The sequence below is a fragment of the Musca domestica genome, unplaced genomic scaffold (assembly GCF_030504385.1).
Source record: "Musca domestica strain aabys unplaced genomic scaffold, Musca_domestica.polishedcontigs.V.1.1 55, whole genome shotgun sequence".
Classification (NCBI taxonomy): domain Eukaryota; kingdom Metazoa; phylum Arthropoda; class Insecta; order Diptera; family Muscidae; genus Musca; species Musca domestica.
In genome coordinates, this window is record NW_026712355.1 from 1,411,353 (window position 1) to 1,430,552 (window position 19,200).

Genomic DNA, 19,200 nt, shown 5'->3' on the forward strand with positions numbered 1-19,200 from the left:
ATTCTGTTAAAATCTTAAAAATAACGAATGTAGCCATTATATTAGGGTCTATACGTCGACGTGGACCTGCAAAGACAAATTTTACCATAAGCCATTACAATATTCAAATGCGAAACTAGAAAAAAATACCGATTGTGATTTTTTTATATTTTGCTGGAAACCACAAGTGGCTATCGTTAGAGCACTCCAGCATTTAAATGTGAATAAATCGCTCGTTACCGTGATACTGGTAGATTAGTCCGACGTCAAGGAAGTGGACGGAAGAAACAGCAACATCAGCAGAAATGGTTCGAAAAGTAAAGAAGCGATTTGGCCGAAACCCGCATCGCAGTGGCCGAAAAAATGGCTCGTGAGATGAACATATCGCAATATTTCATTCGGCAAACATTGAAGAATGAGCTCGGGGTAAAGCCATTAAAATTCCAAAAAGTGCAAAAACTTACACCGCAACAGAAAGAAAATAGACTCAGACTCCAAAGAGCTATAGAGTTGCTTCGCTTGGCCGAAAAGTGGTGAACTGCCGAATTTGGTTTTCCTCCGATGAGAAAACATTCCTTGTCCAGACAAGGAGGTTCCTCCCTTCGTTTCCAGCGCTCAAAGGCCACCAAATCTCCAATCCGTTGGACTATTGTGTCTAGAGTATTTTGGAAAGCAAGGTTAGCACTAAAAAATACCAAAGTGTCGATCATCTCAAGCAAGCGCTTCGCCGGGAACAGGCCAAAATAGCGCAGAGCAACATTCGGGTAGTGTGTGGCGGTTTCATTGGCCGTTTGAAGGCCAAAGGTGACCAATTCGAACAAATCTAAACTTATTCTATAATTTGATGCTATTTCCGACATTTTTTGCCTTCATTCCATAAAATTAAAAAAAAAATGTAAAAATTAAGGCGCTTGACTTTGTTGAAATTTTTTTTATCTCACCCTGTATTAACCTTGTAGCCCTATAAAAATATTTCAAATAGCTTTTTCCTACCACTAAAATAAGGTAAAAAACAATAATAATGGTGCACCTTAAATTCTTTTTTCATGACTTTAGCAACAATTTAAATTTGCATTTCCTGTCATTCTCGTAATTGTATATTAGCATATGACTTGTCAGCGTGTAAATAAACACATTTAAATTAAATGTTTTTTTTTTAACCTCTCTTCAAATTTACGCGACTTTCCCGCCCTCAGGCTTTGGCAACTCTGTTAACGGCTAAACGGCTGTTTTTCATAAAATTCTTCTTCTTGTCTGTCATTCAGAATAAGATATTAACTAAGCGGTTATCAATCTAAGAAACTCTTACAGTGTCGACATTTTGTTTTGATTCCACATTTTTATTCCCGTTTTGCCATTTCGCACTTGGTTTGAGAGATGCCATACTGCATTAACACGAAATTTCCAGCAGCAACAGAGGCACTTGCAGTCAGCCAGCTCTATATACACAGAAATCTGTGTGAATAATCAGAAGAAATCATAAAATTCTGCAATTGGGCGATGGCTTTTGATTTTTGTTTTGATAAAAAGCTATTTCTCCATACCACCTGCCGCTGTTGTAGTCGTTTCTTTTCCGATAATGTGAAACTTTACAAAATATTCCAAGAAAAAGTACGGAGCAGCGGGTGAAGACAGTACGGGTGGAGGAGGGTGCGGACCAAAGGAAATTGTGATGGTGCAGCAAATGAATTCTTCTATGAACCATGTGATGAATTAAGGAAATCTTTGAAGATTTTCAAATATGGAAGTTGAATGTAGATGCAAATCGGACACCACTACCACCGTTCAATGTATTTATGTGTTTTTTTTCAATTTCTTACAGATTAATGCAATGGATGACTTGCCCCAACAAATATGTGAAGAATGTTATCAACGATTTAAACAAGTGCATGCCTTCCGTGAAGAATGCCTTGATAGCCAGAAGGTACTACAAAGCTACTTTTTGGATTATGAGGTGATAGATGCTGGAAAGCTTACACCGAAAGCAGAGAGCCCAGCGGAGGACAATGAAATTGCCTCCGATTCGGTTTTAAACAACAAAGATGTAGATAGGTCAGTTAGTGTGAAATACAATAACCATGATGGGTCCAACTCACCGTTTAGTAGCCCTCGGCTACGTTTAAGTCCACGTTTGATGGAAATGGCTGGTTGTTTGGATTCGTCCTCTTCATTGGCACACCACCTCCATTGTTTGAGGAAATTAAAACGGAGCCCATTGATATGGAAACTATGGAGGCCATAAAACCAGAATCAGAGTTACAGCAAGAGCCGCGTCATATTGACTATACAATTAGATCTCATCCTAATTCTTCAGATGATGATGAAGAATCGTCTACACCCACATCTGATGAAGAGCAATCGGATGATTCAATATCTTCCGACGGAGACGAGGATGGCGATGAAGAGGAATCGTTGCAAAGCTTCAAACTGAAACAGAAAAAGATCAAGAAATTTAATCCTCGTCTCACGTGTAAAATCTGTCATCAGGCTTGTACGAGTCGCCAGCTACTGAAAACACATGTAATGCGTTTCCATCCGCAAGAGAAACCGTTCGAGTGTGACATTTGCACCAGCACATTCAAGTCTACATTTATGCTTGCTCAACATAAGCTCAAACACAATCGCCCCGACTCGACCCAATGTGATGAGTGTGGCAAATACTTTCGAAGCCAATTACATTTGCAGCGTCACATTAAAAATTTCCATCTGAAATCTACCTACACTTGTCATATTTGTAATCAACAATTTGAAAATTACACCCAAATGCGTTTCCAATACCATGTCCGGCAACATGGTGAGAAGCGATTTTCTTGCTCATTTTGTACAAAAGCATTCCATCAAAAGATTCATCTAATTAATCATGAGAGGACCCACACCAAAGAGCAACCGTTCCGATGCCAGCTGTGTGGAAAGGCATATCGTCAGCAGACAGCATGCCAAGAGCATATGTTGACACATCAGGATCCGACACCATTCAAATGTAACCATTGCCCCAAAGCATTTAGCCAGAGATCAACTTTGAGAATGCATATGCAGCGTATCCATGGTTTAGAGAAGGCCTCCAAAGCTGCGGATGCCAATATGATGATGAATCATAACTTTTTCTGAAAATTCGTTAGGCCAGAGAACCCATGAATTGTATCTCTTATTCTTCAAGATTATCTATTTGATATATATATCGTGTGTATATTAAAATGTCATACCAAGTATTAAACAATTTTAATATAATACCTATTCGCATTAATCTCTCAATAAAAAGCTTAAGAAGTACTGAACATTGAGTATTTTTGCTGGTTGATTTCAAAACCAGGAAGACTTTTCGACAGGAAAACAGGTGGGAGAAAGAGAACTGTGTATTAAAATTACTCCTATCCCGCAATAAAGGGAGAATTTTAAATTTATTTCACGTTTTCCGAGAGATTTTGTTCATAATTCCCACTAACATCCTGTATTCCATCCCGCGAGAACTATGGTAGCATCCCTTAAATTACAAAAACAAAACATTATAAATATAGAAGTACATCTATTGCAACAAATTCAATCTAACAATACAATTAATTCTTCTTCCTTTTCTTTAATATTTAATTGTTTCTCATTAAAGTATTTGTTGAACTTTTTCCAACCGAAACGTTTTTTCGGATCCTTTTTGCTGTTGGCCGGTGTTAAATTCGGCATAAGACCAGCTTTTTGGGCCATTGTCACGAGCGTTCCAATTTTCTTTTGCTGCCGATTGCACAGACCAGTTATGCGTTTTGGCAACATACAACCATCAGAACGGACATACTGTGACAAAATCAAAACATCCGTATGTTTTATATCCAAACCCAATGTACATTCGGTACAGAATTTTGCACTGCATGCTTCTTTCAGCAAATTATCGGCACGGGGTGAGGGTTTTGTTACAGCTTCAATAATAAGCGAATTATTTTCTTGGCGTTGTTGTACTGGAAATAGTAATTTGAAAAGAAAAATGTAATTATAAATGCTTTAAAGGTTATGAAACTGGCCGCGACACACAGCTAAGATTCCTCTGTGACAACTTACTTTCTTTAATTCTATTCGTCATCGTTGTTGTTATATTTCGAAATGTCACAACATTATTTCGAATCGTGTTCGTGGTTAATCGCATTAACAAGGACATTTCTGTTATGTATTTCTTTAATAAAAATGTTATAAAAAATCTGAGTTTTTATATTTCTCCACAATGAGCCACTGCTATTCACTTGAGAGAACTCTGTGAACCAGTTTCAAATGTTTCGTTTATTGCTCAGCTGTTAATTTCGTTCAAGTGGTCAATACATGGTAGAAGAATACAGGTAGTCTCATTAACATAGCTGCTGGGACAATTTTGAACATGGAAATTTTAAATGAAAAATTATTCAAATTCGCTAAAATTGTTGAAAATTGCATATTATAATAACCTCCGATTGACACTGTATTAGAAAACATATAAAAGGCTAATTATTTCCGAAAAAAAAAAAAAACATTTTAAACTTTTGACATATGAATGTTCTCATGGTAGAAGAACTGATTTTGGAATTGAAAATGTTGAATGAAAAATTATTGAAATTTGTAACATTCTTGAAAATATCAAACCTCCGATTTGATTCATATAAGAAAAATATAAAAATCTACTTATTATGACAAAAAGATACCAATCCGTGTCTGGAGTATTTGGAAAGCAAGGTTGGTACTAAAACATACCAAAGTGTCGATCACCTCAAGCAAGCGCTTCGCCCGAAGCCAAAATACCGCAGAGCAATATTCGGGGGCAGCGTGTGATGGTTTCATTGGCCGTTTGAAGGCATAATTCGTGCCAAAGGTGACCAATTCGAAGAAAATCAGAACTTATTCTAAAATCTGATGCTATTTCCGACAATTTTATTCTTCAATCAACAGAATTTAAAAAAAATTATGGCGTTTGGACTTGTAGCAGTTTTTTATATCAGCATTATTAGCATTATTTTACCTTCTGGATTCACCGTCGTACAAGATAAAATTAAGAAGGTAAAGTCATTTCAATAAGCATATTCATCTCGAATTTTCTGTAATTTACCTTGTCAATTTAACTGAATAAGAAATAGGTTATGGTCTCTGATTTCTGTGTATACAATGGATTTATAAATATAAATTTTGACAAGTAAGTGTTGTCAAATAAATAATTTTGAAAAAAAAATTTAAATATATGATTGCATGACTTTACCTTCCTAATTCTTTCTGAGCGTGGCCGAAAAATAAAAACGAAATATTCTCTAAATTCAATGCCGAGAAGAAACGAAAATGGCGGAGCGCCCCACTAGGATTATTGATCAGTTTTGGCATGGAATTTACAATATTTCAAAACCATATTAACTTGTTTCAAAAATGAGGGAAAAAAATAAAAGAAATAAAAACTACTTGTTGCAGATAATTTATCTTGTCAAATTTCATTGCAGAGAAAGGAGGTTCCCATCTCTGATTTATGTATGTACAATGGCTTTATAAATAAACATTTAGACAATGAGACAATATTTGACAACATAATAAATAATTTTGGAAAAATTGTACGCACGACTTACCTTCTTAATTCTACCAATGGTTAAATCATTATTTTTTATTCTTTCCATTTAGAACACCCTTTCACATTTCTTTAAGACAATTATTTTTGTTCCATTATAAATATTCGTTATTTATTTATTGCATTTACCATTTATTTGCTTTCAATAAAATCATCTTCATGTTTGAGAATATTTCTCATAACAGGTTCGTTAACCATCTCCCTCATATGCTGGCCACAATAAAGTCCAAATGATGAAAGTTTGATCGGGTACACGATAATCACCAGCCAAATGGATGGCTTTCGACACCAAGGTATCAACATCCTTGGGATTGCAGAGACCATCATTGGTACTGGAATACAAATAGGTGGGGGGCAACGATATTTTCCAAATTATAATCTGGTGGGCGTAGACTAGGCCCATAGATCGTTGGTTTTTCTTTGCACCATAGTCCATTTGACAGAAACGTCCGGCGTTGTGATCACTCAATTGGATGTAATGGATACCTTGATTGCTAGACGCACCACGGGGTGGGTTTCAATCAATTCTTGGCATAGCAGTCAAGTTGGTGTTTTGGTAACCCTCGCCGGCGAACAAGAGCCACATATTCTTGCACAAGAATTTCAATGCTGGTTCCAGACCACAAGCAGTATCGCCAACACGATTGATTACACGATTCTGTGGCATCAACTCCATATCAGCAAAGACTTGGTTATAGATTCCACCAGGCGTACCCACCAGGGGACGGAAAACCTTGAACACAGCCGAGGTACCATGTTTCGAAGAAGGCACAAGGAGCCAACATGTGGGCAGATTTAATTTTATCATTGTATTCCTTGCGTTCGGACATCATGACAAAGTAAACTGGTGGTACCTTGTGCGTGGCCGGCATAATGGATCTTGGGTTGTCCGTTGTTCGATGATATAATCAATCATGGGTGGGGATATCAATGCTGCCAATTTCATGCCAATCAAAATGCCAGAATTTGGACGGTTAATAGAACAATGGAATTTTGACGCGAATAAATATTGCCACGAGCATTTCCTAGCCACACATCGAAACCAGCATCGGCCAACTATAACCCCCAAGCACTGTCAGGACCGCCAGACAACCAACAATCCGAGTTACTGAACAGACCATGTTGGGCAAAACGGCTGGACGATGAGAATCCTTGTTTTGCACTTATTCGAGTAGGGGATACGGAATAAGTTCAAAACATAACCGTCAGGCGTGGTGACAAAATGGGACTCCGAAGGATAACCATTGAGGCGAATACGTTCGTCCTGAAAATAAAAAAAGGGAAAATATAAATAAAAATAAACCACAAAAAAATGTCCTTAAAATAACTTATCTACCGTCTTAATTATATCCCTTAACATACATGATGGATCAACGGAAGCAGCCGAAGCTACAGCCAAAGGCCAAACCAATGAGAATCGTAGTTTGCAATCTTCATAGTTTGCTATTCACAAACTCTACTGCTATTCGCCGTGTAGAATTAAGACTATTATCTTAAGGGGTTTTCGAATATATATTTTGTACCCATGTTAACTGCATCAATACAATCTAAGAATTTCATGTCAGATGTCTGTCTTCTTATCTCCAGGTATTTTTTTTTTATTTCGCTGATATAAATAAATATTTTTTGGCAATTTCATGTTTTGGACTTAAATCCCAGTCGATTCGTATTAAATTTATGAATGGCTATGCTATCTGGTATCTGACGCCTGAATACCCCACAGGCAGTCATCAGATACCCTTTAAAATTTATATTTTGATATTAAAATTAAAGAGCAACTAATTTATGAATTTGTGATTATTTCATGAAATTAGGTTGTCTGTGTACTTTCCAGTATATTCCGTAAGTCCTTTCGAAAGAGAGAGAGAGAGAGAGAGAGAGAGAGAAAACATTTAACTTACTTCAAAATATAGTGAAATGTGCAAAAATTTTTTTTTAAATATCTTTTTTAACATTCATGGTAAAATTAAGAAGCATTTTCTGTAATTACCTCGTCAACTTTCACTGCATAAAAAATAGTTTCCCATCTCTGATTTGTGTATTTACAATGGATTCATAAATAAACATTTTGACAATGAGATATTGTCAAATGAATAATTGAGAAAAAAATAATAAATAATAGAACAGCTTAGAAAAACTACAGAAATACAGCCCTGAGACTATGCCCACTTCCTGTCACAATTATTCCAACAAGTTGTTTTCATTATTTTGATATTTTTTGTTCATTTTTAAAAGGAGTCAAATAGAGCGAAAGATGAATGAAATGCCTGGATGTTCTCTCAAAAATATGATCCTAAATGTTCAATCTTTCTATTCAGTTGCATATCTGATTAATGCTATTAATGCGCTCCCCGTAATTTAAGTCTCTTCGAATCATTGAATTTGAAAAAATTCTAATCAGCTGGTAGCTCTACCTTGCCTTTTTATTGTACTATGAGTCCCTGGTTATCCCTATTTAAAACAATACTATCCATGGTAGAAGAATATAGGTAGACGCTTCGACACAGCTGCTGGGACAATAAACTGTCAATCCAATTTTGGAATCGAAATTGTTGAATGAAAAATTACTCAAATTTGTAAATATTGTTAAAAAATGAATATTATAACAACCTCCGATTGGCGTCGTGTAGAAAACATATAAAAATATACTTATTTTTGAAGAAATAATTAAAAAAAAATGACATAACATGTTCCCAAGCGCTGATGCATCTACCTGTATTTTTCTACCATGATACTATCTTAATGTTAGCAAAACGTATATATGACCTCTGTTCCAGAACCTGCAAGAATCTACTACTTTTGCAACTTTCTACGATATCATTAGGGGAAAATCGGTTATTGTGGTTAAAACTTTTGCATTCATGCAGTTCTGGAACATACCGATTCGTGCGGAAAATACATGGTAGAAGAATACAGGCAGGCCCATCGATACAGCTGCTGGGACAATAAACTGTCAACCAATTTGGAATTGAAATTATTGAATGAAAAATTATCACATATGTAAAAATGGTGGAGAAACGCATATTATTATAATCTCCGATTGACGTCGTATAACAAAACATATAAAAAACTACTTATATTTGAAAAACACATTTGAATTTTTTTTCACATATCAATGTTCCAAACGTTGATGCATCTACCTGTATTCTTCTACCACGGTGAGAATACATAAAACGCTTTGTTGACTGGCTTAAGTCATCGGCTGGCTTCTTCTTAAGTCATCGACTGACTTCTTGACGGTGCTGCCTTAAGGTGAGAATACATATAACGTTTTGTTGACTTGCTTAAGTCATCGCCTGGCTTCTTCCGAAAGAACAAAGGAGCGGCCAAAATCGAACTAAGTCAACCTAAAACTCCTTTGTTCCTAAACAAGAAGCCTGCCGATGACTTAAGTCATTCAACAAAGGGTTTTATGTATTCTCACCTTTATAGCCAACACACCGTACCAAATAGCCCGTATTACCAAAATTACGCGAGATCCATATTGTTAACAATTGTTTTTTTTTAAATTAATTTGAAGTTGTATTTAAACACACAATATTAACCCACTGGATCTAATAATCCCAGTGGTTTAATCTTCAACAGTATAAATACGCCATATGTTTCCGTAAAGTCGTTGTTTACATTTTCCATTCGAAAATAACAAAAAAATTATATTGTACAATTTCATGGCATCAATCTTCTCTATATTGTTTTTCATGTTTTCATATTTTTGCACTTTCTTTCGTTTTGTGTATGTATGCGTAAACAAACACCAGCTGAGCGGCCTTTGTATCCTCCTGAAAATGTATATAAACACAATTACAGATTTTAGCCCAGGGGGTTAATCCTCAATAGTATAAATGTTCAATAACCCACTGACTATAATCATGGTAGAAGAATATAGGTAGATGCATCAACGCTTGGGAACATTGATATGTGAAAAATTTTAAATGTTTTGTCAAAAATAAGTAGATTTTATTTTTTTCTTATACGATGTAAATTGGAGGTTGTTATGATATGGACACCGTAGAATGAAGAAGGTAAAGTCTTGCAATCATATGATTCGTTTTTTTTTTTTTCAAAATTGCTCATTTGACACTTCCCATTGTCAAAATATTTTTATAAATCCATTGTAAATACCCAAATCAGAGATGGAAACATAGTTTTAATGCAGTGAAATTTGACAAGGTAATTTGCAGGAAATGCAGAGATGAGTTGTGGTAGAATTAAGAAGGTAAAGACATGTAATCATATGTTCACAATTTTTTTCAAAATTATTCATTTGACAACATCTTATTGTCAAAATTTATGTTTATAAATCCATTGTATACATTGAAGCCAGAGATGGTAACCTGTTTTTATTCAGTGAAATTGGACAACAATTCCAAAATCGGTTTGACAGTTCATTGTTCCAGCAGCTGTGTCGATGTGACCACCTGTATTCTTCTATCATGGACTTTAATAGATTTAGTGAGTTAACATTGTGTGTTTACATACACATTAAGATATGTTTAGATACACGATATAAATACCACTCAGCTGATGTTTGTTTATAAACATACACAAAAGAATACAAAAGTTGTGTTCCAGAACCTACAACATAGTACTAATTAGTGCTAATTCTGCTACAACGCGTTCCCGTACTCCGAAAACTAGCAAACTTGCAGCTCTCTCGAGAAAAAAATGGCGCTGAGTGGTGCACATTTCTGCTTGTTTTAGCTACATGAATTTGGCCGAGCAGAAATGTGCAAATTGTAAATTTGACATTAATTGGTAGGGCTAACAAGGTTGAAATATGTATTGATACATTTCAATGTTCGCGCCTCACAACAAATGTAAAGAAAAAGATAACTTAAAACTTAAGAAAACTAATATTTGTCGTGCAAAATGCAAAAAGAAAAATTTGGAGTAACTGATGTATTAACTTTTGGATTATTCCAGGAGTGAAGAGGACTGACTGAATGGAATTAGTAAGTCGAAAAAACGTATTGGAAACACAGTGGAAATTAGTGAAAGGTAAATTGAAAAATGAAGCTTAAAATCAAAGATGTTCGCATATTACTGCGAACATTTTCTTTCTATTTTAGGTTTGCTGTCTTCCCAACTTGTGACATTCAGTCTTCTAGCAGACTTAACATTAATTTAACCGGCGCCTCCAACCATGTCAGCTTCTTCAAGCTTGGGATTTGAGAAAACTCCACCCCTAAATACTCTTCAACGCATTCTGAAAACAAAACTTTCTAAATAAAAAGCATTCAAAATAATTATAATTTAACTTATTTTCAATACTTATTTTTTTAAATTTTGGCGTCCATTCAGTAAGGTTTCACCAGTCCGATTTAGACTGTTTTCTTTTGGAATTTTGAATGTTGACATTTTATCGCATTTCTGCTAATTTTCCGTTCCCTTATTTTTGAGCACACCTAAATAAGAATGGCATTTCGTACTGGTCTCTCTCTGCTAGTTTTACTACTAAAAAGTACTGGAACACAACTAATGCTATCTTAAATGTTAGCAAAACGTATATATGAGCTCTGTTCCAGAACCTGCAAGGATCTACTAGTTTTGCAACTTTCTACGATATCATTAAGGGAAAATCGATTGTGGTTTAAAACTTTTAAATTCGTGCAGTTCTGAAACGTAAAAATCTATTTATATTTGAAAAAAACATTTTAAAATTTTTGACATATCAATGTTCCCAATCGTTGATGCAGCTACCTGTATTCTTCTACCATGGGACAACACTTTTCGTACAAAAAGTTTTAAACGTTGAAGATTCTTAAAGTTTAGATTTCCGAAACATATTTGATCTCAAATGTCAATTCCATGGCGTATGCGTCGAATACACTAGATTTATGAATACGATTTACGTGACGTATACGCTATGAAATTGACATTTGAAATCGAGTGGATTTAGTAGTCTAAACGTGCTCTTATGTGTAAAGGAACAGAGCTAGTAAAATAAAACCGTTGACAGGGCTTCCTTAAGGTGAGAATACATAAAACGCTTTGTTGACTGGCTTAAGTCATCGGATGGCTTCATCTTAAGTCATCGACTGACTTCTTGACGGTGCTGCCTTAAGGTGAGAATACATAAAACGCTTTGTTGACTGACTTAAGTCATCGCCTGGCTTCTTTCGATAAGAACAAAGGAGCGGCCAAAATCGAACTAAGTCACCTAAAACTCCTTGTTCCTAAACGAAGAAGCCAGCCGATGACTTAAGCCATTCAACAAAGCATTTTATGTATTCTTACCTTTATACCCAACACACCCTACCAAATAGCCCGTATTACCCAAATACGCGTTCCATACTATTAACAATTGATTTTTTCAAATTAATTCAAATTTTATCTAAACAACATGATTACCCACTGGATCTAATAATCCCAGTAGTTTAATCTAACAGTATAAATACGCCTTATGTTTCCGTAAAGTCGTTGTTTTCATCTTGCATTCGACAAATAACAAAAAAAATTGTATTGGGTCCTGGCATTGTACAATTTTCTCTATATTAGTTTTTAATTTTTCCTGCTTTTTGCACTCCCTTTTGTTTTGTGTATGTATACGTAATCAAACACCAGCTGAGCGGCCTTTGTATCCTCCGGAAAATGTATATAAACACACAAGATTACAGATTTTAGCCCAGGGGTTAATTTTCAATAGTATAAATGTTCTATAACCCACTGACTTTAAACATGGTAGAAGAATACAGGTAGATGCATCAACGCTTGGAACATTGAAATGTCATTTTTTTTAATGTTTTGTCAAAAAGGCGATTTTTATTTGTTTCTTATACGATGTAAATTGTAGGTTGTAATGATATGCACATGGTAGAATCAAGGAGGTAAAGACATACAATCATACGTTTACATTTTTTTTTTCAAAATTATTCGTTTGACAACATTCCATTGTCAAAATATTTATTTATAACTCCATTGTAGATACACAAATCAGAGATGGAAACATAGTTTTATGCAGTGAAATTTGATAAGGTAATTACAGAAAATGCAGAGATGAGTCGTGGTAGAATTAAGAAGGTAAAGACATGCAATCATATGTTTTCAATTTTTTTTTCAAAAGTATTCATTTGACAACATCTCATTGTCAAAATTTATGTTTATAAATCCATTGTATACATTGAAGCCAGAGATGGTAACCTGTTTTTATTCAGTGAAATTGGACAACAATTCCAAAATCGGTTGACAGTTCATTGTTCCAGCAGCTGTGTCGATGTGACCACCTATATTCTTCTATCATGGACTTTAATAGATTTAGCGAGTTAACATTGTGTGTTTAAATACACTTAAGATATGTTTAGATACACGATATAAATACCACTCAGCTGATGTTGTTTACAACATACACAAAGAAATACAAAATAGCCCACAATTATTTAGCGACAACAGATGCTGAAATATTAGTGTTTATTTGCATTGGTAACCGGCTGCATAATGCATCTTCCATTGTAATACCATCAACATCTAAAATTGTAAGGCTTTTGTTTTCATTCTAAAATTCAAAATTTTATCAACGCACAGGATTTAAATAAATCCGGTCGTGAGAAGATATATTTTTGAATGATAAATCTGTTTGGATAAATCCAGAGTAAGCAATAAATCTTAATAATATGGGTAAATATAAGCGCTCTAATAAAATCACAACTCAAAGTACAACTTACTAATTTTATGCTAAAAAAATCTAAATATTCGTTTCGTTTCTCTGTCGTTGAAGCTCACAATACCCAATTGATTCTTCATATGTCCAAACACAAACGAAAGTTCTTGCTCGATATTTTTAGAGATTGCATTTTATTATCATTTGAACTATTTTTGATTAAATATTACTAATGTGTTGATAAGTAATGTACAAAAACATTTGTTATTTTTATATCAAATTTGTTAATATCATAAATTTAGTTATTTACCCCACAGTTGCTCTGTGACATAGCCAATAGGCTATAAATTTCATAGCAAGCAGCTGTGATTTTTAAAATTCGTGTGTGTCAACTGTATCAGTTGACAGATAAGATACAGACTGAAAGTATTTCAAAATGCAAAATCAACACAAACAAAAGTATACTGGGAATATTATCCTATATTATTATGTTATTCATATTTGACTTAAATACTTACTTTAATTGCCTGTGTCAGATTTCGCAGAAAATCTCTTATGTGGAGTTGCATTATAATTACTAAACTGAGTACCTTTTCTAGGCACCATTCTACTAGTATGTTTACAGGTAATGTCATTGTTGAGATTATCAGCGATAATACTCCAAAAAGTGATAATACATGTTATATACAGGCGATAATACCATTGTCTTTTAAGTGGACCTCATTGATTTTGACTGTTCGATAACATAAACACACCAATAAAATGATTTGAGTTTAAAAAATAACTTTATATTTTAAAATGTTTATATTTACAACTCAGGCCAATTGTTAATAGGTGTGTTCGTTAATCGATAATTTGTACAAATTTGTACACACTTTTTATTGGAGGCTGCTCGTTTAAACCCAAGTCCAATAAGTGAGAACGAAATGAGAAAGACATTTTGACGTTTGAGTACGGAGAGTTTGCAAATTCTTACTGGGTATATAATCCAGTAAATCAGCTGCTCATAACCAGTTGTTTTGTAAACAAACAACAAACTAATTTAGCCAATCTATTTCTGAAGAAAAAAACAATTTGATTTATTAACAAAAATAGATAATTGAAACGTATGTCATGGTAAAAAACTAAGAAGGTAAAGTCATTTCAAATAAGCATTTTTTGTAATTACGTTTTCGAATTTTACTGCATAGAATTCAGGTTTCCATTTCTGATTTATGTATGGATTTATAAGTATACTTTAACAATGAGATGTTGTCAAATGATTTTTTTGAAAAATTAAACGTAAGGTTCCTCGATTTTACCTTCTTCATTCTACATAATCTTAAGTAAAGATGAACAGTAAATATTAAAGAGCGGAGGGTAAGCTTTTGTCTCATTTGGTGTCAAATTCAGCAAAAAAAATTTGCATCCGAGAACACCATTGGCCATGTTTATATCATTTGGAGATGCTGGAATACAAGTGAGAATACGAGGAACGTTTTTTTTGAATGGCTTAAGTCATCGCATGAAAATATAAGAAGGTAAAGTCATGTAAACATGTTTCACATTTTTTTTTTTTTCAAAATTATTCATTTGACAACATTTCATTGCCAAATGTATATTATAAATCTATGTATATATACATACACAAATCAGAGATGGGAAACTGCTTTCTATGAAGTGAAATTTGACAAGTAAATTACAGAATATGTAAAGATGGGAATGCTTTTCTAAATTTTACCATGAGTCATCGGCTGGCTTCTTCGTAGAGGAACAAAGGATTTTAGGTTGACTTAGTTTGATTTTGGCCCTATGCTCCTTTGTTCTTTCCGAAGAAGCAGTCAAAAAGCATTTTATGTATTCTCACCTTAAGACAGTATCCTTGTGCATGGAAGGAGCATACGTTTTTTTTATTACTATTTTTTTTTTGTAATGAAAATGTAAAGCAAATATTCTTCAGTCAAAATAGATCGCTGTAAAGATGATCAGGCTGTATTGATGACAGCTGTTATCCTGTTTGAAATTTTACTGTCAAGAGAAGAAACGATTTTTTCTAATAATACTTAATGGGAACATGAAATGTCAAATTTGTTTTTGTGAAAGTAAACGAAGAATCATGGTAGATAATACCAATTGGAACATGTAATTCAACATGTTTTAAATATTTTTTTTCAAAATGCAGTAATTTTCTTACTGAGTAAATTTCACTGTGAAAGTAACGAACGATCATGGAGAATAATACATAATTGAACATTTAAATTCAACATTTTTATATTTTTTTTTTTTTAAAAATAAGTAGATTTCATAAGTTTTCTATAACCCATCGATATTGTTATGATATCATTTTCACGATTTTTTACAAATTCAATAATTTTCACTCCAAATTTGAATTTAGAAATGGTTTTTCACTTTACGACGCAAAGCGAAGTATTACCCAATTTTTTTACAAAAGGTTTTAGAAATTAGCGCTTAAACAAATTATAAATTATTTCATTTCATTGTCCTTTGGAAATCTGAATATAAAAAATAATGTATGTTCAACTTTGAAATTTTTAATTTTTATGTTTTCTTTTACGACGCAATCGTATATAAGTATATAATACGCGTTGTTATTTTCACAATTTTAACAAATTTAAATAATTTTTTCATTCATCATTTCCAATTCAAAATTGGTTTGACATTTCATTGTCCCAGCACTGTGTCGATGCGTCTACCTATATTCTTCTACCATGGAAATTCCTGTAAAATCACTGATTGATTGCTTACAAATTTCAGGCAATAACAGTACGTTTACAGTTTACCGGATTTTGAAAACTCAGTGGATTTAAATTGTCTATTTCAGTTTCAACTTGCTAAAACCAAAAAAAAATCCATGTCTATTTAATTGCATAACGTCAAGAAATCCTCATGAAGAAGAATTCTAATGTAACTGACTATTTTTACCAATTTTATTATTTTTCAGATATTAACATGGTAAAATAAGGAAGGTAAGGGCATTTCAAATAAGAAATCTCAGCATTTTCTGTAATTTCCTTGTCAAATTTCAGTGCATAGAAAAAATGTTTTAAGAAAGTATATGTCACGAGGTTACCTTTCTTGTTCTATCGTGCAAAGTATCTGTACATTCTTTTCAATAGCAATAAGAATATATCATAAATCTACTTTCAAATCCGTCGTAAATTTTCCACCTACCAACTGCAATGTAAAAATTTGCAACATGGACTGACTGACCATTTACATTTTACAGCGGAAGAGGGGGTATGTCACAATGGAAGATAAGGACATTAATGAAATAATGGCAATCAATGTTATCTGTATTTCATATAAATAGACCATACTACCGTTAACATCAAACATTACAAGTTTGCTCAACCATGATGGTTACAACAACGTATTCTAACTGTGCTTGTCATACTGGCTGGGGTGACCAATTCGTATGGCGATCCGGTGACATGGTGTATTGAGGAATATAACAAAAACGGTAAGGGGAAAATTTTACTCATGTGTACTAAATTCAATATGCTATGTAATATTTTTATTAATGAACGCGCCGTCGTAATGGCTATCCTTCGGAATCCCATTTTGTAACCACTCCTGACGGTTATGTTTTGAATCTATTCCGTATACCTTATTCAAATAATCTGAAGAACGAAAACGCCTATCGTCCTGCCGTTTTACTTCAACATGGTCTATTAAGTAATTCCGATTGTTGATATCTGGTGGTCCAGACAATGCCTTGGCCTATTTACTGGCCGATGCAGGATTCGATGTGTGGCTGGGAAATGCTCGAGGAATACCTATTCCCGAATTAATACCATTATTTCCCTTAACAGCCCCAAATTCTGGCATTTTGACTGGCATGAAATTGGTACTAGGATATTCCGACGATGATTGACTATATTATTGAAAAAACTGGACAACGTAAGATTCATTATGCCGCCACTCGCAAGGTACCACTGTACTTTGTCATGTATCTGAACGCAAGGAGTACAATAAGAAAATCAAATCTGCTCAAGTACCTCCTTGTGCCTTCTTTGAACATGGTTCGTCAGCTGCATTCAAAGTATTCCGTCCTTTGGTCGGTACTCCGGGTGGTATTTATAATCAAGTACTTGCCGATAGTGGAATTGATGCCACAAAATCGTCTAATCAATCGTCTAGGAGACACTGCCTGTGGTTTAGATCCGCCGCTAAAATTTTTGTGTAAAAATATGGTGATATTATTGCCGGTGCGGTTTATCAAAACACTAATTTGACGGCCTTACAGAATTGATGGAAACCCATCCGGGCAGTTGTCCAGCAATCAAGGAATACACTACATACAATTGAGTGACCATAATGTGGGGTCGTTTCTGGGCAAATGGTTATGGAGCGAAGAAAAATAAGGAGGTTATGGTCAACCAATTGCTCCGGATTTAATTTGGATATATTGTGGGCGCCAACTTATCTGTACTCGAGCAACAATGATGGACTCTGTGGTCCCATGGATGTCAATACATTGGTTTCTAAAATTAAAAACTTAGCCGGAGATTATCGTGTACCAGATTTAAACTTTAATCATTTGGACTTGTGTTGTGGCCAAGAATATGAGAAAATGGTTAACGACCGGTCAGTAAAAATATTGTCAAACATGAAAATAATTTAACGGGAAATTAAATGAGATGTATTAAATTACAGAAATGATCAAATATGAAAAATGCTTAAAAAAAGATGATAGTATTGTCAATCATTAAAAGATACCATGGACAAGGCAATCTATCATCGATTACAATTTTTTATTCGATGTCCATAATTTGTGAAATTTCTTTTTGTACTTTTTCCTTAAAATGAGCGTACAGCTGACAAGAAATTTTTTTATTTCGACAAATATTTTGTAATTTTTATGCCTTTTAGAGGGTATTAAAGACATTATAAAATACTAAATATTAGCTTCAGTAAGCTTGATTATTGACGGCCTGTAGAACTTGATGGCCAGAATATTGTCAGATCGCAAGACCAACAACTTTACTACAAAACTAATTCTTCCTTTATGGTATCTAAAAAAGTAGCAAAACTAGTAGATTATTAATGTTCTGGAACAGAGCTCAATGACATGCACATCGATTTGAATAATCGATTAATCGTTTTTCACCACAGTCCACAGTCGACTACGACTATCAGAACTTGAGTACTAAAAGTCGATTAATCGAAAGTCGAGTTACCTAGTGTATTGTATTTGTTGTTACTTAGAAAAAGAGGTCGTCTATATTTACAGTAATTTTTTGTCGCAAGCTAAATTTTTTGGTTTTAATCGTATAGTATATTGAATATTATTAAAGTTTAAACAAAAGTATATTTAATTAAAATTAAGTGATATTGTGCTATTGAAAGAGAAAAAGAGTCATATTGTTGTAAGTGCTGTAAAAGATTGTCGTAAATGGCTGCCCTCAAAATGCACGCACACATGGTCAAATCAGAGTTGATGGATTTTTTTTTCGTCGAGAACAACGTCAATGACGTTTTATATTAAAAATAGAATTGTTGGGAAACAAGAGAAAAAACAGCTAATTGAGGGTAGTGATGTGAAAATAATCGGATTATATTTATTGTTTATGTAACAAGAAACATTTTTTCTTTTTTTCCTTTTTTTTTTTTGTTAAATAGTTCTTTGTTTTATTCATTTTCTGTACATTTTCTTCGTAAGTTGCTTTTCGAGCTCTTTTTTATGATTTTCTACTACCTTCGATTACAACCCTGTCAATATGGCGTTTATGTGCATTCATTTCCTGTGATTCTGACGTATGTAGTGAGCGCCGCGAGCACATGTCATTTTCTCTCATTTAGTTTTGGATTTCGCGAGCTCAAGTGGTTTCGTTGGACTCGTTTTATAATTGATAAATTTTTTAATTTTCATTTTTCTCAAAACTATTGTCCTTAGTCGCCAGTAATAGCAAATAATTAAGTGAAAAAGAAATAGTAAAAGTAACATATTGTGATAAAAAAAGTTAATTTTTCTAGAACTTAGTACGTAAGAACAAAGCATAAGAAGTTTTCGTACGCGTTTGTGACGTGGAAATCAACAGTTGAGTTCGTGTCATTTTTTTGATAT

At 33.9% G+C, this 19,200-nt stretch overlaps 2 protein-coding genes and 2 pseudogenes across 2 annotated transcripts; 2 read left to right on the plus strand and 2 right to left on the minus strand.

The window, feature by feature from the left end:
• Positions 1-1,637: 1,637 nt before the first annotated feature.
• LOC131805423 (oocyte zinc finger protein XlCOF19-like) lies at positions 1,638-3,249 on the plus strand. Its single transcript, XM_059128565.1, has 2 exons — positions 1,638-1,733; positions 1,802-3,249. Exon 2 carries the CDS (start codon positions 2,200-2,202, stop codon positions 3,085-3,087), a length of 888 nt encoding a protein of 295 aa, XP_058984548.1. The 5' UTR covers positions 1,638-1,733; positions 1,802-2,199; the 3' UTR covers positions 3,088-3,249.
• A 233-nt stretch (positions 3,250-3,482) lies between these two features.
• On the minus strand, positions 3,483-4,234 carry LOC131805411 (large ribosomal subunit protein mL66-like). Its single transcript, XM_059128544.1, has 2 exons — positions 4,024-4,234; positions 3,483-3,923 (listed from the first exon to the last, which is right to left on the minus strand). Exons 1-2 carry the CDS (start codon positions 4,118-4,120, stop codon positions 3,517-3,519), a joined length of 504 nt encoding a protein of 167 aa, XP_058984527.1. The 5' UTR covers positions 4,121-4,234; the 3' UTR covers positions 3,483-3,516.
• Positions 4,235-5,668: 1,434 nt separating this feature from the next.
• On the minus strand, positions 5,669-6,896 carry LOC131805398 (lipase 3-like; annotated as a pseudogene).
• Positions 6,897-16,663: 9,767 nt separating this feature from the next.
• LOC131805399 (lipase 3-like) overlaps positions 16,664-19,200 on the plus strand; it is a 5,664-nt pseudogene continuing 3,127 nt past the window's right edge.

What these genes read in the sequence shown, in the direction of transcription:
- LOC131805411 (XM_059128544.1), bottom strand. Translation starts at nt 4,120, where the DNA reads ATGTCCTTGTTAATGCGATTAACCACGAACACGATTCGAAATAATGTT. An exon ending in GACGAATAGAATTAAAGAAA is followed by an intron (nt 3,924 to 4,023) that starts GTAAGTTGTCAC and finishes TACTATTTCCAG; the next exon opens with TACAACAACGCCAAGAAAAT.
- LOC131805423 (XM_059128565.1), top strand. Translation starts at nt 2,200, where the DNA reads ATGGAAACTATGGAGGCCATAAAACCAGAATCAGAGTTACAGCAAGAG.